This window comes from Caretta caretta, chromosome 19 (assembly GCF_965140235.1).
Source record: "Caretta caretta isolate rCarCar2 chromosome 19, rCarCar1.hap1, whole genome shotgun sequence".
NCBI classification, from domain to species: Eukaryota; Metazoa; Chordata; order Testudines; family Cheloniidae; genus Caretta; species Caretta caretta.
Window position 1 is genome coordinate 12,245,882 of NC_134224.1, and position 21,830 is coordinate 12,267,711.

Below are 21,830 nucleotides of genomic sequence, written 5' to 3' on the forward strand. Positions count from 1 at the left end.
CTTTTTGATTCAGAAAATGGACAGGAGCTTTTGTCTGGGGGCGGGGGGGGGAGCACATCTTGCAGGAGGATTGGAAGGACTTTGGCTTGGTAGGGCCCAATAAAATGGATCGGTGACCTCTAGTGAGATTGTAGCATGTGGTTAGAAACTTTTGGGTTTTTTTGTGTGTTTTCTCCGCAATGCTTTCTCCCTCAGAATAAATGTATTTTGCTTTGTGACGGCTGGCTATTAACTGGTATACACTGTTGTAGCCCCGGGGGAAAGATTCATAGAACATAGAATATCAGGGTTGGAAGGGACCTCAGGAGGTCATCTAGTCCAACCCCCTGCTTAATCACAGGTGCTGGCCCCTGGTCAGCCCTGCTGGGGAAAACACAGTGAAGTGCAGACAGACTGCAAGCCTAAACCCCCAGATATGGAGGAAGAGAGACTGGGACTCTGTCTGAGAGAGGTAATAGCTGGGAAGCCAGAAACCTGTAAGAGGGTGCCCTCGAGGAAGACCTGGGGGGGAGGTGCAGGGTTAACCCTGAAACTGTGACAAGATGATCTGGTGGTTCAAGCTGTGGTCTGGGACTCAAGAGATCTGGGTTCAATTACCAGCTCTGCCTAAGACCACCTGTGCAAACAGGGGCAAGTCAAAGGGCCCAATTCTCCTGCCTTGCACCTTATGTTATTTATAGCCATACAGGGTGGTTGTAAAATGCTACCAACCTAGCATGATACGCCCCCTTTACCCAGTGACAAGCTACAGTCGGGTGGAAAAATCAGGCCTTTAATGTCTGTCTCTAATAAATAATATTTCCTTTCTCTCATCCTTTGTTTACAGTGTAAGTGCTACACGTCATGGACTATTTCCTATGTGCTGGTGCAGTGCCTTGCAAAACAGGGCCCCAATCTGGATTGAGGTGCTATTAAAATACAAACAACAAATTCATTGTAGTCCTTTCCATTAATAATCTAGATGCATTTAGATTTTTCCTTTTAATGCAAAAAAAAAAAAAAAATTAAAAAATAAAATAAAATAACCACACACCTCCTCCTTTCCCTCCCCCTCCGGGTCTATTTCTGTTGTTACTGTTTTGCTTAATATATTTCAACCAAGCAGATTTCCCCCAGCCCTCCCAATTCCCCACAATTCAACAGCTGAATTAAAAATAGATTCCCTCCTTCCCTTCCTCTCTCCACAAAGAAACAAAAAGAGCCCCCCCGAAGTGGTGGGGGGAAGGGGGATGCTGAGGCAGTCACAATGCTAAAATAATATGCCAGTTCTAATCCTGCAAATAGATTAAGGGAAAAAAAAACTCACACACCAACATGTAGCAACTAGCAAGTACAGTTTCCAGCGTGCGGCATAAACAGATGGGGCTCCTGCCCCATGGAGTCCAGCTCTCCCAGGAAGCAACAGCACAACACACGCTTTATACATCCAGGAGGTCAGCGCTATGCTAAAGGGAGGGCTGTGTTTTTACCAATGGGTTGATTCTTCTCCTTTATGCACCAGGCTTAAGTGATCAGTGTCTTGTAACAGTGTCCTGCGGCAAAGAAACTTACAAGGCCTGGGAGGGAGAAGGCCAGGAAGGGAAGAAGCAGGATTTGGGTGACAGAACCCAAAAGCAGCTTAAGCACTTTAGCAGCCAGCAGATCTGGAAAGGGAAAGGGAGAGCAAAGCAAAAAAACAGAAGAAACAAAAAAACCACAGGGTGTGGGAAAGGGGACAATGAACACTCAGTCAGGGTTGCTGCTTCCTTGCCAAAAGCAAAATACCAGCATAGTTGATAATGAGGAGTTGGACAGAATTCCCTTCCCTGGGAAAAAATAAAAATGAGGTACCTGTTTCCCCCAAAGCAACCATCAACCCCTTCCAGCAGTAAGATCAATGCTCCAGTTACTGGCCAGAGAGTCTCTCTCAACTAAAACAGTCCTAGCAATGATCAGGCCTGGGCAAAAACGAGAATATGGGCTGTATCACTGAGCACTCTCAGGAAGGAGAGGGGCTCTCCCCTTCTGGTCTGCAGAATCACTTCTCCTTCCTCCCTGCAGAAACGGTTGATTTTGTCCATCACTCCATGAGATGGAGCCTTTTCTTGGGCCTCTCCGTGTTTCTCCATCTTCTTCCATTTTTGGACTGTAAAAATGAAAAAGATCCATGGCAACGAACAGGATGACTGTCAAAATGAAAAAGTTTAACCAAGAAAAAAAAACAAAACCCAACAACCCATCCCACCAATGAGATTTGCCTTCCTTGCTAATCCTCCAAGACAACGATCTCTACATTGTGCACCTGATGCTGATGGTCCTCAACATCTGCCACCATTTTCTCCTCTGTCCTCAGCTCAGTTTCCAGAATCACAGCTTTGCCCTCCGATTCCTCAGCCTCTGCTTCAGGATCTGGTGCTGGGTCTATCTCTATGATGGTCTGTCCGTCTTCTGAGGTGCCCTCAACAGCTTGGATGGTAGACGTCAGGCCAGACTCCATGGCCACCAGTTCCACAGGGTTCACCACTGCGGCCACATTAGCCAGGCCACTGCTGTCCTGCATAGCGGCTGAGCTCAGCAGGGCCAAGCTGGAGGACGGATGAAGGGTCACAGTGTCAGATGAACTGGACTTGGAGGAAGACACCACGGTGGCATATCGGAAGAGCTGTGAGGATGGCAAGGTGTGGAGAGTCACTGGGCTGGATCCCTGGCTGATGGTTGCCACCGGAATGTTGCCCACTGAGAATTGCTGTCCCATAGGTGCGATGGCAATGGGTGAGATGACTGTGAACTGAGGCTGCTGGACAGGGGTGGAGGGACTCAAGACTGTGGCTGAGGCCGGGCGCTGCAGACGAGGTCTCTTAGGGGGTTTCGGAGCACTGACTGGCATCAGCACCACGTTCTGGATCGTCTGAGACTTCATCTTCTGATCCCTGGCGAGCTTCTTCTGCTCCTCCAGCTGGCGTTCCAGGTCTGCAAGAAGAATGACAATACAGCATATTCAGATAAAGCTTGAGTCACTGAAAACAGAGGGAGATATTTAAAGGAGCTCCATAAAATCAGCAACATCTGGTCCCACATATTATTTATTTTGCAGCGGGGCATCTCAGATGTCCAATAAGGTGTTTCTCCTCAATCCGCTTCAGACAAAACTTTGTTCAAGACCAGGGGCCAGACTGACAATGGCCCTGCAGCTTCAGCAACCATTCACACCCGTGCAGAGTGGAGGCAGAACACTGCCTTTCTGATCAGGTAGCTTTTTACACGTTTTACACCCACGTTGCATTTGTGTAAATGGCTGCACAAGGTGCAATGCAATGGAGAATTAAGGACCAAGGTCCTTGGGATTCCCCTTGTCTCCTAATTCTGGAGTGGTTTTCTACCTCTACTTATCTGCTCACAGCCTTGTTTTCACTGCCGAGAAGATGGATGCCATTGCTGCACATGCCTGTTCCAGCTAGGAGAAAGCGTGGCAGTGAGAGCTATCTCCTGAGCTTGGTTGGGTGCCATCTCAGGATGGATGGCATTCACGAGCTGTCGCAGGGACTGGGAGTCCCAAGGCCACTCCTGAAGATGGGTCTCCAGCACAAACATAGCTCAGATAAGGATCTTTGGGGGATATAACTGAAAATAAGAAGCAGCATCAGCCATTGTGGAGCAGACCAGAAGTCCAGCAAGGCCAGTATCCTTCCCTCAGCAGTGGGCATACCTTATACTACACACTCCCTAACACCCCTGGCCAATGGCTCACTGGTACACAAGGGACTTTGGGGGATTCCTACTTGATCCCTAGAATGGATGGAGATTCAAGTGCATGTGTTTCATGATGTAATATGTCAATAATTTGCAGTGACACAGGATAACACACTAGTTGCATGTTGGTGTATGGAAAAAAAGGCAAATTTAGGTTTTAAATAAAGGGAGCAACATATTGCTTTGCACTCAAAGTCAAATAGGAAAGTGCATGAGTCACATCAGCTCTAGAGAGTTGTGATGGGACACCAGGTTTCATTAACAAATATTTCCCAGGCATTGACCATACCTGCTAAAGTATAAAGAAACTGCTCTTCTCCCTGCTCTGTTTGGCTTTTCCTGTTGTCCAAAACTTTCTTGACTGTGTCCATCAGGCCAAAAGTGTGGGCCACATTATTCAGGACTGCAGCATCTGCAAGAAAACCCCACATGGGTGAGTGCCTACAATTCCTTAGACAGCCTAAACTTCCAGTCAAGGAGCCAGACAGATGAGATTTATTTATTATGCCTAAAATCCTCTAGTGCTTTCTATTAAAAGTTCTTCATGTTTCCAGAGTGCAATTCCAGGAGTGCTGGCTGAAGAGGGCATTCCCAACCCCGTGGACATCCAATGATGGCACAACTCTGTTCATATCAAAAGAAAGACCTGTCACTCAAGCAGCTCTGAATCGCTTCACATTAAAGTATCATCTGTATATGTTAGACCACCCCCTACAGTTTTTCTGCCCATAATGCTGGCAGTGTCATTAGCTCTCCAGCAATAGCGAAGGTTGCACAAGTTTTTCCATTACATACAACTTTCTGAAACTGTCATCTATCTGTCCAAAGGTGAATTAAAAACAATAAATAAAAAATCATGGGTGTAACTAAAAAGAGAATTTGACTCCAGGAGAGGATTTTGTGAGTAGGAAAGGGCCAGTTTTCCCTTCCCGTCTCTGGCCATAACCACTTTTTCAGTAATCCTTTAATATCAACACAGAGGCGGCTGGCCTCCCACCCACCTGTGATCTGGAAGGGAGATTGGCCGAGCCTCTGCTGGACACCTTTCAGCACCTCTTCTATTTCTTTCTGGATGTTGCAGACGACCTCTTCCATCAGCCCCACGTCGGCTATTCCTTTCCAGAACATCAGCGTGTCCTCTGGCACAGGAAGAGACAGGAGGGAGAAGAATTCGACACGTACAAGCATTTGGCATTTTCCCGCAAGGCTACATTAAAACCGTTCCAAGAGCAGCGCGCTGTCATGCAGCAGTAACTTTGGAAGCCGGCTTCTAATCTGGCCATCAGGGTGGACATGACATGCAAAAAACAAAAAACAAACAAAAAAAATGGATCTGGGAAGTAAACATCACTAGTGAGGACTTTCATACAGCTTACGACTTTTAGAACAGTACTTCACTACCTCTGCCTGTCTGCACAAGATACAGTGTCTATGGTCTTCACCTGCTGGCTTGGGGAACTCTGCCTAAGCTTCTGGACAGGTATCAGGAGGGCCAGTGAAGCACCTGTAACAATAGCGCAGGGAGAAAGTGGATGGCTCAGAGAACTGGTAATATGCTATGGAGGGCTTTGCCTCTAGGTCAGTAGTTTGAATCCAGCCATAGCCGAATAGGGACTGAACGTGGCACTACTCTGAAGTTTCAGAGTAGCAGCCGTGTTAGTCTGTATTCACAAAAAGAAAAGGAGTACTTGTGGCACCTTAGAGACTAACAAATTTATCTGAGCATAAGCTTTCGTGAGCCGATGAATCCGATGAAGTGAGCTGTAGCTCACGAAAGCTTATGCTCGAATACATTGGTTAGTCTCTAAGGTGCCACAAGTCCTCCTTTTCTTTTTGCTCTGAAGTTGTTCACTGGCCTTTGGAAAATGTGTGGGTGGTCTCTGCCCAGTTCCTGATAGGCCAGTGTCTATTTCATAAAGAGTTACCATGTCATAACAGGCACTAACTGACCTGCTTGGTCATCTCAGCAGAGAGGCCAAGGACTGAATGGGCTTTAGAGACTGAACTCACCCCTTACTCACAATAGTGGGCACCGTGTGTGTTTGCAGGGGAGAGGGGAAACTTGCACTACTGCTGCCTAGGTCAGACCTGTTCTGAGGACGTTAGTCTCCCAGGCTGTAAATCTAGAACCTTTCATCAGCCTTAAATTCACTCCGAAAATTTGGACGAGTGGTGAAGAGCCAACAGACAGTATGAACTTACCCGAAATCTCCTCTGTGTCCTTCTTGATGCCCTCCTCAGTGGCCATGGTGACAGCAGCCGTCAGAGCAGAGTTCCATTCAATCCCCTCCTCCATGCTCTCCTCGGACAATGCAATTTGGGTGATGCTCCCTGCAAAAGGATCCAGAAGAGGAAGCTTCAGCTCTCTCAGCAGCACCAGGAATTTCATGCTCCAATCAGCAGCTTTACTTTCCACTCCCCCAGTGTTTTTCACTCTCTGTCAGGCTATTTGTATCTATAAACCAAACTAGCTAAAAGCCGATCTTGTTTGTTGTCAGTGGAACCATATCTATGAAATGCACTAGGGTTTGTGGATGGAAAGCTGCTCCCTGTCCATAGAGTTAACCAGAGACCCATCCTGGTGTAAAAGTAGCAGAAGGGATCAGAATAAAGGAGGGAACTTAAGGAGCAAATTGGTCAGTCATTTCCCTGCCTTGTCACATTGGGAACATAGGACTCTCCATATCTGATCAGAGCACTGGTCTATCACGACTGGCATCATACCTCATACACTGGCTGTCACTTCAGACTTAGAGGAAAGTAACATAACCAATGGTATGATAATGTACAATGGGGAGGAAATCTCCTTCCTCACCTCTGCAAAAGATTGGCTTATACCCCGAAGTATGAGATTTGATCAGCCTTATTTCAGCATTCTTAGTTAAAATGCTATTCGTCATTCAAAGTCTTCACCCAGAGTAATTGATTCATTGACTTTTTAAATAACATTAAACTTGGAAGGACTCTTGTTTTTCATTTTTATTCTGAGTACCAGCCTGAAATGGCAGCACCAATGCAGAAGCCATGCATCATGTCGGTAAATGATACCAAAAGTCAAGGTGTAGGGTTACCAACTACAGCAAGTGGAAAACAGGACAAACCAGTAAGACTACAGGTGGACATATGCTGCCAGAGGTAGAAGTGGGAGCCAGATCCCAGCTGGCTGGGGTTTTAAATGTTCCATTTGTTTATTTTTCAGAGTAAAAAGGCCCATCCAATACATGTCTGAGCCACCAGAAATCCAGTATACTCCTTTTCACATGACCCTCTAATAGGCCTGCAAATAGGACATGCATCAGGAAAACCACTGCAAGCGGGTCTCTTTCAGCTGTTTTTTCATGTGCTGTTTTGTGTTCCACACCCAAGCACTTTAGAACAGAGATTGCCAAGAGGTCGGTTACCAGCAGTTTTCCGCTGGGTCCCACAGCTGTCTACATCCACCACCAGTGCATTGCCGGCTGCTCCCGACCCTGAGCCTTACAGTGTACAGTTCGTTGCTAGATCCCACTGATCCCCACTCCCAGCAGACTCAACAGGAAGCTTCACCCCTCCCAGGAATCTTTTGAAGCAACTTGGGTGCAAGTAAAAAGTAATCTGAGATGTGGGACTGCACTAGGAGAGAGGTGGTGGTGCACTGCATTAGGACATTGCACACAGAAAGCAAACAGAGATAACTGGACAGTCTCAGTGAGCAGGAGGGAGGAGGGAAGTGCTACAGGGTAACACATGGCATTTCTAGCTGTCTTTCTGTCCCCTACCATCAGCTGATGTGGGAGTCTGCACCACACTTGTTTGTTGCCCCGGCACCGGTGCTCTGGCACTGCTGATCAGGAGATCAAATTTGGTGCTTCGACAGGTGTTGGTGCAAACCTTGTCATGCTGGTAGAAGTCGATTTGCCCAGAGTCCATCATCTTCCTGTGCACAGAATGGGGAGAGAACTATGCAATGAACTCAGCTTGGATCTCAGCCTGAAGAAACCAACAGGTCAGAGGGACAACTATGACTGCATGGGGAGGAAGAAGAACAAGAAACCCATCTCCCTTCCATGAGTCCCCCAGAAGATCTTAATTGAAAAACAGTGGCCCTCATGTCTCCATTCCCCAACTTTGTATACATAGTTCTGGCCCTGTGACAGTACCCTTATGCCCCATTAAATACCATGCAACCCTAACTGTATATGTTCACCACATTAGTTCTGGGATGTAAAGTGAAATCCTGATGCCAGTGAAGTAATGACAAAACTCCAATTGACTTCAGTGGGGCTAGGATTTCACCATAAAGGTCCTGCAGGCTGCTGGCCATCCATATTAAAAGTGATCTGCTGTTCCATCCACTTTTTCTCGGTAAGAGATTTAACTGGCATGTATTGAAGACACAGAGGCAGATGAAATGTCTGCAAAAGATTCTGTTGCTGCACTGGGGAAGTACTGAAGCTGGCTACAATGGTGGACAGTCCTACCTCAACATGATTCCTCCAAGGCGAATGGCTCTCTTCCAGTCCTTCAGGGTAGACTTGCCAGCCAAGTGAACAAAGTGCTTAGGGCTGATCAACTGGTCATTAAACTAAAAAAAACAACAACAAAGAATTCAGCCAGGCAGAAAGACAGATCAACAAAACCAGGAGGGAACATTACTTTACATTAGGACACTCCACAACCAGAAACCATTAGTCAGTTCTTCTAGCCCAAAAAGAAAAGGAGTACTTGTGGCACCTTAGAGACTAACCAATTTATTTGAGCATAAGCTTTCGTGAGCTACAGTTGAGCTACACATGAGCTGTAGCTCACGAAAGCTTATGCTCAAATAAATTGGTTAGTCTCTAAGGTGCCACAAGTACTCCTTTTCTTTTTGCGAATACAGACTAACACGGCTGTTATTCTTCTAGCCCAATATCTTGTCTCTAGCATCTTTTAAAAGTGGAAGTCAAATCCTAGTGAGGTAAATAGAAAGGAGCATAAACATTGCCAAATTAAATGTAAAAATGTAATAAGAAAAGCCAAAAAGGAGTTTGAAGAACAGCTTGCCAAAAATTCAAAAAGTAATAAACAAAATGTTTTTTAAGCACATCAGAAGCAGGAAGCCTGCTAAACAACCAGTGGGGCCCTTGACGATCGAGATACAAGAGGAGCACTTAAAGACGATAAAGTCATCACAGAGAAACTAAATGAATTCTTTACTTCAGTCTTCATGGCTGAGGACGTTAGGGAGATTCCCAAACCTGAGCCATCTTTTGTAGGTGACAAATCTGAGGAATTGTCACAGATTGAAGTATCACTAGAGGAGGTTTTGGAATTAATTGAGAAACTTAACAGTAACAAGTCACCGGGACCAGATGGCATTCACCCAAGAGCTCTGAAAGAACTCAAATGTGAAATTGCAGAACTATTAACTATGGTTTGTAACCTGTCCTTTAAATCAGTTACTGTACCCAATGACTGGAAGACAGCTAATGTAACACCAATATTTAAGAAGGGCTCTAGAGGTGATCCTGGCAATTACAGACTGGTAAGTCGAACGTCAGTACCGGGCAAATTAGTTGAAACAATAGTGAAGAATAAAATTGTCAGACACATAGAAGAGCATGAATTGTTGCTCAAAAGTCAACATGGTTTCTGTAAAGGGAGATCATGTCTTACTAATCTATTAAGAGTTCTTTGAGGGGGTCAAACAAACATGTGGACAAGGGGGATCCAGTGGACATAGCATACTTTGATTTCCAGAAAGCCTTTGACAAGGTCCCTCACCAAAGGCTCTTACATAAATTAAGTTGTCATCGGATAAGAGGGAAGACCCTTTCATGGATTGAGAACTGGTTAAAAGACAGGGAACAAAGGGTAGGAATAAATGGTAAATTTTCAGAATGGAGAGGGGTAACTAGTGGTGTTCCCCAAGGGTCAGTCCTAGGACCAATCCTATTCAACTTATTCATATATGATCTCGAGAAAGGGGTAAACAGTGAGGTGGCAAAGTTTGCAGACGATATTAAACTGTTCAAGATAGTTAAGACCAGAGCAGACTGTGAAGAACTTCAAGAAGATCTCACAAAACTAAGTGATTGGGCAAAAAATGGCAAATTAAATTTAATGTGGATAAATGGAAAGTAATGCACATTGGAAAAAATAACCCCAATTATACACACAATATGACAGGGGCTAATTTAGCTACAACTAATCAGGAGACAGATCTTGGAGTCATCATGGATAGTTCTCTGAAGACATCCACACAGTGTGCAGCAGCAGTCAAAAAAGCAAACGGGATGTTAGGAATCATTAAAAAAGGGATAGAGAATAAGAGGGAGAATATCTTATTGCTGTTGTATAAATCCATGGTATGCCCACATCTTGAATACTGCATACAGATGTGGTCCCCTCATCTCAAAAAAGATATACTGGCATTAGAAAAGGTTCAGAAAAGGGCAACTAAAATGATTAGGGGTTTGGAACGGGTCCCATATGATGAGTAATTAAAGAGGCTAGGACTTTTCAGCTTGGAAAAGAGGAGACTAAGGGGGGATATGATAGAGATCTATAAAATCATGAGTGGTGTGGAGAAAGTGAATAAGGAAAAGTTATTTATTTGTTCCCATAATATAAGAACTAGGGGCCACCAAATGATATTAATGGGTGGCAGGTTTAAAACAAATAAAAGGAAGTTCTTCTTCACTCAGCACACAATCAACCTGCAGAACTCCTTGCCTGAGGAGGTTGTGAAGGCTAGGACTATAACAGGGTTTAAAAGAGAACTGGATAAATTCATGGAGGTTAACTCCATTAATGGCTATTAGCCAGGATGGGTAAGGAATGGTGTCCCTAGCCTCTGTTTGTCAGAGGGTGGAGATGGATGGCAGAAGAGAGATCACTAGATCATTACCTGTTAAGTTCTCTCCCTCTGGGGCACCTGGCATTGGCCACTGTCAGTAGACAGGATACTGGGCTGGATGGACCTTTGGTCTGACCCAGTATGGCCGTTCTTATGTTCTAGCAGTAGCTTCAGTTGAAGGAGACCGCAACCTCCCAAAAACATACTTAACCGGCAAGGTAACAGTGGGTGGTTATTGAGAGCAGTTCCTTCCTGAACCCCTTCCAGGAGATCATTTTACATCCTGATGCATGTGATTTGATACAAATATGTAAAACACAATCCAGCACATTTACAGGGATGTTCTATGACTTTTCAGCAGGTGGTCCAAGCAGATCAAGCCGAAAGCACTTTCCCTAGCACTTTTCAGTGCTGCCTTAAAGGTAGCTTTACAGTCCATGAACAAAATTCCTACCATAAACAGGTGCAATTACCTTTGAAGTCAGTGGTAGTTGCTCCCATTTACTCACAGGTTCACAGATTCCATGGCCAGAATGGATGAATGTGATCATCTAGTCTGAATTCCTGTCTAATGCAGGCCATACAACTTCCCCAAAATAATTCCTAGAGCAGAGCTTTTAGAAAAACATCCAATCTTGATTTTAAAAAATTGACAGTGATGAAGAATCCACCATAACCTTTGGTAAATTGTTCCAATGGCTTATTACCCTCCCTGTTGAACATTTACACCTTATTTCCACTATGAATTTGTCTAGCTTCAACTTCCAGCCATTGGATCATGTTAAACCTTTCTCTGCTAGATTGAACAACATAACCCTTCATACCAAAATCAGAGAACTCAGATGTCAGTCATATTGTGCACTGACATACACCTGGGGCTAACTCATTGACTTTTCTGGGTTGCATGCAACAAAGCATTTGGTTTGGCATATGCTGTATTGTAATACGGCCTGTCCTTACTCCCACTGAAGTCAATGAAAGTAATATTATTTAATTCAATGACGCAGTGTTGGGTTAATAACTAACAATATATTTGAGAGATGAGCCACAACCAAAGCTCTATAAACAAACTTCAGATGCAGACATAGGTTTAGACCTGAGTTTGTAGCAGAAGTCTCTCTCTGTAATGGCCTGTATCAGAACAACAAACCTAAACACCTGGAACTTTGGAAAAGTTTACACCCCAAGTTCAAGAACATTTAGATTTGGATCTACCTATAATAAAGATCCAAACCAACTTGGATCTAGATTCAGAGTTTGGAATCAGGGGACTGGCCTCTCTTTAAAATTAAGGTATCTATTCAACATGCAAATTGAAACACTAAAATGGTCAGTGTAAATAAAACCTGATTTAATCGTTTGTTTGGCTTTTAACCCATCTTCTCATCTGCTTCCATTAATTCCATCATCCTCCTAGTTATAAAGTGACGAGTGCTTTAAAAGGAACTTTTTTAAAAATTACCCTTTTAGCCACGCTTAAATCATACTTCTAATCCTTTAACTCCCTTAATTAAATACTTTAAAGTTTAAAGTGATGTACACATCTTATTTATACTAGGCTGAATTAGCTCCGTGTGTCAAATGACACTACACCATCCGTGTGGCATGAGCATTTTGCTTGGGAAATACCCTCAACTTTACCTCCCACCAATAACTGAGATATGCCCTCCTAAAAGCCAAGCTGTAAAACACTGAAGCCACAAAGTGCACATCAGCTGCAGGAACCCCAGAGCTCTGCACTCAGTGTTTCTGGCCTGCATGACTTGTCTGAACATACAGAAGCACACACTGGCATTAACCTCAACAGCTTATCACACTGCCAGCTGGGGGATCCGACAGCAGGATTCCCTTTCCCCAGCCAGCATGTCACGAATGGAATGCTTGAGGGGGGCCTGCACTACTTCAGGAATATTCCCCAATGACCCTAAGAACCCTTCAATGCAAGGTGGCAAAGGGTCCACTGTTCTGTAACAGCAACGCCTATCAGACCTGACCACCTTACTATACCTAACACACACAATTTCAGAGTATTTATCCCAAAAGGGTCATGTGAGGTCTCTAATAAAAGCTTATGACATACTGATCCTCATCAGCACTGTGAGATATATGTACTGATCATATATAGAAGTTGTGTATATGTACCTAAAATATGTTTTAGAGCCTTTGTCCCAGGCAGTGTTGGCAAACAGGTTTTGCCAGACAAAAGGGTGTATATTCGCCTGTCTGTCTAGGTCCATATGTAGATTAAGCGTCATAAGACAAGACAGTGGAAGCATGTTTTGCATATGGAGTCAATATAAGGATGTGAAGGCAACTTGGAGCCAGCACACGAGGAAAGGAACCTGATTCTGGGGCAAAAACAATGAATTTTGGGAAATATAAGGAGAGGCAAAAAGACTTTTTGTTATCCAGTCACTAAGGAAAACCCCTGGCAGAGAGGGCTTCTTGAATATTTGGATCCTGGTTTGTCTTAGGATAGCTAACTCTGCAAAAGACTGACCCTTTGGGGGTTAATCTACTTGATTATATAGGAAAGGTCTACATTAACAAGCATAGACCCAGACTGTGTTTTATTATTTTGTTTTATATGTAATTATTTCTGTTTCCATTATCCTTACTCACTGTCTCTTAAATCTCAGCCTTTGAAAACACATTGACTATTTTCTCTATAAATATATCTCAGTGCTGTGATGTTATATTGGAGCTGACCCGCAGCTGAATCAAACTGGTGTGAGCCCTCTTCCTTTGGGGACAGCTTACCTGGTATTTTCTGTGAGTATCCATAGACAAGGGCTGGATACTACAGGGCATGGTTTCAGAGCGGCTCAGATACACCTATTGTTAACCTGCAAGGCAAAGTGAGGGCTGGCAGAGGCCTGAGGAGATTGTTTGGGCGGCTAACAGACTCCTGGTATCAGGGAGCGGACGCCCAGTTAAGCACCAGCAAGTCTCTCTCACACACACAGTCCTGGGCACCCCTAGAAACCATCACAACGTGGCTCCAAGGGAGTGTGATGGAAGAAAAGAAAGAAAAAGCAGGACTTTAAACAGGGATCAATAGCAACCCAGAAAGACAAGGGGGCTGAGAACCCTCCACCCTGAGATTCTCCCTGAGAATCTGCTCGTAGCCTTGCCTCTTACAGAGACAAAACCAACTCCCATGTTTGGGGCCCTGCATGCTGCCAACACAAATTTAACAAACTCCAGTGTAGAGAGACAGATGAAATTGAGAGAGAGAGAGAGAGAGAGAAAGAAAATACACTGGAAGAAAGAAAACGACCTGCCACAGTCCCAGCTTCAGAGAGGGGATCTGGCCAAGGAAATCGGGCTACTCTATGGCAAACAAGTTACCTTGACGCACTTGACGTTAATTCCTGGACAGACAAACTTCTTCCAGAGAAGGATGGCTTTGCTCTCCCCACAGGTGATGGGGTAGGCAATCTCAATTTCATCGTTGGTTTCAATGGTGCTGGGGTCTGCAGGCAGAAGCATGGATAACATGAGATTTTCATTATTGGGAACTCAAACACCAAAGGGAGAGGTGTGACAGTCCAGTTTCATGAGTAGGACACTTCCTAATTCAGCAATACACCTCTTATCCTTCCCAGCCTCATAAAGCCAATGCAGGTAAAGGGTCCATTCTCCTGCAGCAGGTAACTTCCTTCTAAATGGCAACCACCCAAAGAAAAACGTAGATGTTAGCAGAATCTGTCTGAACCAGAATCTGATCACCAACGCTAGCAAAATGCATCCAATGCAAGCACAAAGAAAGGTCACCAAGGGTCTGTAAGTAGAACCACATCCTGTCACATGGGAAATCTCAGTTTAAATTTAAGACATAGGACAATGTTCTGCTCTAGTATCTAAGCAGTGGGTCTCTGCTCCAAAAACCTGTTCCGTGCAGGTGCTGATCTTCTACTGACGTCAATGGGAGATCCACACACATCGAAGGGGCAGAATGCTAGAGTCAAGATTCACTGTGTGTTCTGAGAGAACTTTCCCCCTAGGCTCTTGCTCCTTGGGCTGGCAGGCAGCAATGCAGAGCCAGCATGCTCAGCTCATTATATTTAACCCAAACCCTTAACCTGTATCAATCCATACAAAGCAAGAAGCCAGCTGTTTGACAGGGACTGGCATAGACACTCAGACAGTTCCTGTTGGAATCCACTATTCACACAAACATTGTGCAGCTAGCTTCTGTGTACCGAGAAGACCTTCAAGGTAAATTCGTGGTTCCACTGAAACCAATGCAAGTTTTGCCATTGACTTCACTGGAGCCAGGATTTCACCCCCAGTATCAAGAGTCCTAATGGCAACTATAGCACTGGTGATCCAGGTGGGAACACCCCAAGACAATGCACTCTACCTCCTGGGGAAAACAACATCCCCAACTGCTGATCCCAGTGGTGAGAGAACCCTAGTGTATTAAAGGTGCAAACCAAACTGCAAGTAATTCTGCAGGAGACATGTTTATGCCCACACCAAAGAGAAACTTACCAATCCCTTCTTCTAGTTTGTGTATGGTATGTGTTTCTACAGCCACCACAGCGGCACTGGTCTCAGAGCCCTCTTCGTAAATCCTGTTGTAAAAGTGTCCATCGATAAACAAACTATATAAATCACGGAAAAATTAAGATTCATAGCACAGGGTTAAAAACCTCATTTCATTTTTTGCTTACTTGTCCCTTAGGGACAAAATCTTGTTTTACAAACTTTTTTGGGGTGGGGGGGTTCAGGTATAAAAAATGAGTAATAGTCACCAGGGATTGAAACATGCATAGCTGTTACCAATGCTACGCTCCCCACCCCTGCACTGCTCCACCAGTAAGACTGTTAATTCTCTGCTTTACGTTTATACTGCACCTTTGCCTACAACCTCAGATATACATGTGGCATTTTGCATCACTGTATATCCTCCTTGTGATCACAGACTGAAAGATTCAGTTGTCATGCCTACAGGCAAAGGGACAGAGTTACTTGTTGTATAAATCTGTACTTTTAATGTTATGATTTTTATGCATGTAAAATCCCAGTTCATGTTGTACAAATGTTTTTTGCAATATATTTATTGATTAAAAGGCACGTAACTGGTGGAAGTCATCTGTCCCTAGGAAGAGACTGCCAATGTAGGGTACCATAATACACTACCATCTATTGTAGCTGCCAACATTTAGCACCTTGGCTTTATTATATTTCACAGTAGGGGATGCCAAAGCAGGCACAGATGTTTGTGTATGTCGATATAATTACATTATCACATAGGTGGTAGTTTCCATGTGATCCTGCATTTATCATGCCCCGTTGCCTGGCTCACCTGCATGCAGCTCATTAATCTATCTCCCCAAGCGTTGTTTTAACATTCATATCCCTGAGCAGCCATTAAAAAAAAACAACAAATTACTAGGAAACGTGGAATTCCCCTGTCCTATAATTACACTGGCCCAAAGCTCAGATACCATAGTGGCGGGCCCAGTATGTGACCCCAAATAGAACAAACTAAGATAGAGGGAGCAGTATTTAGTCCTCAAACAATGACAAGTTTAAGGTCGAACATCTCATGACCCAATAGGGCTAGAAGCAGAAGTATTATAACTTTTTATTTTAAAACACAACATATAATTAATCTGTGGAATTTATGGCTACAAGACATTCAATCTGAGATCTTAGCAGGATTCAAAGAAGGATCAGACACCTAGTTATGGATATTGAGAAAATCCAATTACAGAGCATAGGATTACAAAATAAGGGATATAGATTTATGGCATAAACCAATCTCTGCTTGGGTTTAGGAAAAGGCTTCCCCTATGGACAGGTTATTCGGTAATTGTTCATTATGGAGATTTCTTGCACCTTCTGCTGAAATACTTGGTACTACCAGTGTCACACAGGATACTGGACTAGATCTGACCACAAATCTGATCTAGTGTGGCAATTCCTATGTTCCTAATCATTGCAAAGGGGAGGGATTCTCAGCTTCCCTCTGAGACACCCAGGGCTTGCTTCTAGCTTGGGAATTCCCAAGATGTTAAACCTTAAAGTCACTACCTTATTATGTACGTGAACTACTTTAGGTCATTGTTAGAAGTTAACATTTTAATCAGTTATAATTTCTCTTTTCCTCTAAGGCTTGCAGAACAGAATCAATCAAAGTATAACCCTTTCAGAAGTACCCCTTAAAGAGCATGCTGAAAATTGACATGCCTTGGATCACATACATGAGATTAGCCACATTGCAAACATACCCACTTCCCACACCTGTGCACTCACATGCGTGTCAATATTTTAGACTATGCAAAGTGACATGGATCACTCACCCTTGCTGCACTGGCTGTAGCTGTAATATCACTTGGGTTTTGGTATCTTCCGGGTTCTCCCCTTCATTTCCTTCACTTGGTACAACCACCACATCCCCCACAGGGACACTCACTTCGGCATTTGCCATCTCTCACATGCAGTCAAAGGGCTGGGTGGCAAGTGTGCTGTAGCGGACAAGCAGAGCCAGCTATTTACCCTGGTCTCATGGGAAGAACAAGAATGCTCTATGGTGTCAAAATGGAAGAGCAACTGTCGCCAGCAGTCCTGCCACAGTTAACAAAATGATATTGGACTGGTGGGAGCTGAGACGCTTACAGAAGAATGATTCTCAATCTCCGAGCAGGTGAAGGGGAGCACTAGTTGTTGATAAAACTCCATGCTGCAGAAGCAAACTGAAGTGCAACAGCTGCCGTGAAAGAGAAGGGGATATTGGGCTTCGGACGATGGGCATGTATAAGCCAGAGAGCACACCTCTCAGCTTGCAAAGCAGGCAGTTGAGACCATTTAGATCTGGTATCAATAAGACACAAAAAACAAGGAACCCCACAGTACCATATTCACAAACATTTTAACAGCAGACAGAATGCAGAGTGGAATTACCTGTACAGTGTAGTTTAAGAACCAAACATTGCAAAATCAGTGCCAGCCAGGTCAGCACTAACCCACATGCTTGGTCTTGGCAGCAGACATGAGCGCGCTGGGAGACAGGTTTCTAAGATGGGGCTAATTTCCTCCTTTCCTTAGTTGCAAGATTCCTAGCAGGCAACCTGATACCATAATCTTTTATTACCAGAAAAATGCACAGGCGAGATCCTTCCCCACTGCATGCAAGCATAAATGTAAGACTGTGATCCTAGTGTCAAAGATGAGTTGAGGAGGGATGGGAGTAAAGATCTTCAGAAAGAAAAGGAGGACTTGTGGCACCTTAGAGACTAACCCATTTATTTGAGCATAAGCTTTTGTGAGCTACAGCTCACTTCATCGGATGCATACTGTGGAAAATACAGAAGATGTTCTTATACATACAAACCATGAAAAAATGGGTGTTTACCACTACAAAAGGTTTTCTCTCCCCCCACCCCACTCTCCTGCTGGTAATAGCTTATCTAAAGTGATCACTCTCCTTACAATGTGTATGATAATCGAGTTGGGCCATTTCCAGCACAAATCCAGGATTTCTTCCCACCCCCCCACAAACCCACTCTCCTGTACGATAATCAGACTAACACGGCTGTTACTCTGAAAGATCTTCAGAGTGTTTTACTGAAAGCACCTTGAGTATTTGTTGTGCTTTGCTGGAATACTCTCTAGAGCTCACATGGAAAAATATACATGCAATTTTATTACTGGAGGAGTTAATTGCTTTTTTTTATTATTATTATCCTTGCCTAAAAAGCATGGAGAGAGGATAACACATTATGTAATTTGTTTGAAGTAATTCAGGCTCCAGTTCAAGATTGTTCTCCTTGGATTTAAAATCCGCAACAGATTTGCGCCAGTCTGTCTCAGAAACCATGTCTATTTCTCTACCTCATCTTGTCTAGCTGGCCTCCTCTCTGCTCTTCCCCAGTCTCACCATCCTTGATGTGAGAGCCTTCTCCTCTGCACCTCCTGCCATATGGAATAGCCTCCATGTATGTGTACATATTGATTGTCCCTCTTCACAGAGAGACCCAGGTTTACATTATTGAGTTGCTGGAGGCAGTGTTCTCTCATTGGCAGACCTCCAGCTGTGGCATTCCTTGCCAGATGAGATCAGGCTGAATCTAAGCCTGACTCTGTTTAGGTCCAAATGTAAGGCACAACTTACCAAGAAAGCATTTGCTTATGCGCTGACATAAAAAAAAAAAGCACACATCCCTGCTTCAGAAAGAAAGACTAGTTATCCTGTTTCAGATTTGCAGTGTGTTTTGGGACCAATCAGAACATGGCTATAAACATGGCAGAGAAGCGACCCAGAAGGAAGCAAGGAATAGAAACATGATGTGGCCAATGGACAAGTGGCCCAGTAAGGTTGTGGCTGCATGGGATGCACGACTGAGAATTGATCAAGGAGAACATGGCAGGATCCAGCTATCAAATCAGTTCTCCTTTGTTTTCAATATTTCTTTGGCTTAGGTGGGTCTTGTCTGTGTCTAGGGGGAATCCGATCTACAGTCTCTGTAAGAGGGCACTCTGGGAGCTTCATAGCATATCAAAGCACCTAGTGTCAGATGTTACCAGGAAGATGAATCACTTGGGCTCAGGCAAGACAAATCTGCAGTGAAGTCTCCTCAGAGGGCTGAGTTCAGTTGCTTCTGGACCTGGCATACATACAATTGAACTGCAACTGCAGTCCCCATTCAGCACTGTAAATGCCCTAGGAATGGCAGAGTCCTATACCTGATATTTATTCTCCCGCAACTTGTGTGCCTGACATACAGGCAGATTTGGTCCCATGGGAACAATACAATTCTCTGTAGTTCACTTACTACACATCAGAGGCTGTATATTCTTGGGTCCAATGTTTACTGGCGTCTAGGGTTGGATTTATGAAACTCAGCATAACATTCCCTCATTAAGTGTTCATACATCCCACTGCAGCCAAGGTCACGGGATTAGAAATGTCTCATCCTTCACCCCTCCATATGGAGGTGCACAAACCCTAAAATATTCACCTTTTGGTAGTCAGGCTTTGGAGGGTGAGACCCCACATTATTTTCATTCTTTGGCTGTTAGGATAACATGGTGCTAGATCCTTCACCTGTCCTGGGTAGGGAGGACATATTCACACTTTTTATCCCCAGTCAGAGTCCCAGACCACGAGACCAGTCACCTTTTCAGCAACAGGACAACACAGGACTCAACCCACCCAGCCAAACACCACTCATCCATCTGTAGTCAGGGTCATAAGGGTAACACCCATGTCTGGGCCGAACAGAGAGCTACATGCACCCACTATACACATACCTTTCACTCTCCAGTCTGGTGTAACCACTAGGGATTCAAAAGGCCCAGCCCCCCCACCTCCCGCAAGGCCTCAATAATCTAACACACAGATGGTCCGAGGATGCCCAGCCCCCTTCACACCTGCATGGCCAGTAGACAACAGGCACCTGGCTGTCCCCAAAAACCTTCACACTGAGATCAGATGGGGCGAGCCTCCACCCTAACAACCCCTTACCCACTGGCCGTCAGGAACTCAGAGAGCATGAGACCCTCCCTTCAGCCCTGTGTCCCCATCATCCCACAGGGACTGGAGGAAGTGAGGTGCCACCTTCAGAGTCAGGTGCCCAACGGGCCCGAGCTGCACTGACTCTAGTCAGCGTGCGCGCAGGTGGGGGAAGGGGTCAGCCTATGGCGCGCTGGCTGGGAAGGAGCAGAAGGTATTGGAGGGCCAGCCCAGATCCCCTCTTCACCTTGTGTAGTGAAAGAGGAGAAGGGGGCAGGAGCTTTTTCAGGCCTGCACCCCCACCCCACCCCCTCCCCCCGGCTAGCAGCGCAGGGCTCAGGCAGCACAAACTCCCCCAGATGCCACCTGTGGCCTTGGACAACCGAGTGGGGCGGGCACGTGCCAGAGGCCACCAGCTCCACTCCCCGCCCCGAAAGGTCAGAAAGGGTCAGAGGCGGGCAGCCCCCGAAAGGTCAGAAAGGGTCAGAGGTCACCGGACCCCTTTACCTAGGATACCCCCGGGGGGGGGTCGGAGGGCCCAAAGCCTCCCCCCCAAGGATGGTCGGGGCCCCAGCGCCCCCGCCGCGGGGCCAGGGGCGGGGCTCCCCTGGGGAAGGGGTGTGGCCTCCCCTCCTCCCGCCCCTCGCTCCAGGCAGGCGGGCGGGCGCCGAGCGGACGCAGCCACTCAGCCCCCCTTCCCCCCCCGCGGCGGCGCGACGTCCCTCTCCCGGCGGCGGCACGTACGGCGGCGGCGCGCTCTGGGGCTCCCCCTCCCACTGCGGCCGGACCCCCCCCGCACTCCGCGTCCGGGCCTGGCCCCTCCCGGCTCCCGTAGCGCGGCGCCCTCCGTCCCTTACCGTCTCCGAACGGCCGAGTCAGGGGCTGGGGGGAGGGGAGGAATGAGCATGCGCAGCAGGCGCGCTCGCGACAGCCCTCAGTCGCCAGTACTTCCGGCCGCCGCCTGCCTTAAAGGGGCCGCGGACCATTTACTCCTGTCTACTGCCTAAGCCGGCTGCGCTGCGCTCTGAGGGCTGGGGTGCGCCCCCCCCGCCTCCCCGGGGTGCCGCCCTCTCCAGACCGGGCCCTGTGCACAGTGCGGGGAGCAGCCCGGCCGGCCCCCAGGGCGATCACGTGGGACCCCTGCCTGGGGGGGCCACCCTCACCCCACACCTTGCCGCTAGGGTGATCACGTGGGACCCCTGCCTGGGGGGAGCATCCCCACACCTTGCCCCTAGGGTGATCACGTGGGACCCCTGCCTGGGGGGAGCATCCTCACCCCGCACCGTGCCCCTAGGGTGATCACGTGGGACCCCTGCCTGGGGGGGCCACCCTCACCCCACACCTTGCCGCTAGGGTGATCACGTGGGACCCCTGCCTGGGGGGAGCATCCCCACACCTTGCCCCTAGGGTGATCACGTGGGACCCCTGCCTGGGGGGAGCATCCTCACCCCGCACCGTGCCCCTAGGGTGATCACGTGGGACCCCTGCCTGGGGGGAGCATCCTCACCCCGCACCGTGCCCCTAGGCTGATCACGTGCAACCCCTGCCTGGGGGATCCATCTCATCCCCCCAGGGGGGCATCCCCATCTTCCTGGGGCCACCCGCACCTGAGACATTTCTTGCCCCAGGGGGATAGCCCAGGACCCCTGCCCTTGGGAGGCAACAAGGAGGCTGTGAGCAAAGGTGCTGCCCCCCCTGTTCTCCTCCACGGAGCATCTCCCCTTCCCTGTCCCTGCCAGGTGACTCTGCACGCCTGGATAGCTGGTTCCAGGACTCTCCGGGAGACGGTGAGGAGGAGGCAGGTGTTAGCATGAC

General features: G+C 46.5%; 1 protein-coding gene and 1 pseudogene across 3 annotated transcripts; both read right to left on the reverse strand.

The window, feature by feature from the left end:
* Positions 1-756: 756 nt before the first annotated feature.
* LOC125624854 (uncharacterized) lies at positions 757-2,242 on the reverse strand (annotated as a pseudogene).
* Positions 757-20,978, reverse strand: GMEB1 (glucocorticoid modulatory element binding protein 1). Of its 3 annotated transcripts, XM_048826144.2 has the most exons (10): positions 20,873-20,978; positions 16,864-17,028; positions 15,047-15,159; positions 13,901-14,025; positions 8,190-8,293; positions 7,488-7,645; positions 5,932-6,060; positions 4,731-4,868; positions 4,019-4,141; positions 757-2,949 (listed from the first exon to the last, which is right to left on the reverse strand). In XM_048826144.2, exons 2-10 carry the CDS (start codon positions 16,989-16,991, stop codon positions 2,246-2,248), a joined length of 1,722 nt encoding a protein of 573 aa, XP_048682101.1. In that variant the 5' UTR covers positions 16,992-17,028; positions 20,873-20,978; the 3' UTR covers positions 757-2,245. The 3 variants fall into 3 exon arrangements, with proteins under 3 accessions (XP_048682101.1, XP_048682102.1, XP_048682099.1); XM_048826145.2 differs by lacking the exon at positions 20,873-20,978 and having other exon boundaries at positions 15,047-15,129; positions 16,864-18,033; XM_048826142.2 differs by lacking the exon at positions 20,873-20,978 and having other exon boundaries at positions 16,864-18,033.
* Positions 20,979-21,830: the final 852 nt, after the last annotated feature.

What these genes read in the sequence shown, in the direction of transcription:
- GMEB1 (XM_048826144.2), bottom strand. Translation starts at nt 16,991, where the DNA reads ATGGCAAATGCCGAAGTGAGTGTCCCTGTGGGGGATGTGGTGGTTGTA. An exon ending in CAAACTAGAAGAAGGGATTG is followed by an intron (nt 14,026 to 15,046) that starts GTAAGTTTCTCT and finishes TTCTGCCTGCAG; the next exon opens with ACCCCAGCACCATTGAAACC. An exon ending in CTTGGAGGAATCATGTTGAG is followed by an intron (nt 7,646 to 8,189) that starts GTAGGACTGTCC and finishes TTCTGTGCACAG; the next exon opens with GAAGATGATGGACTCTGGGC.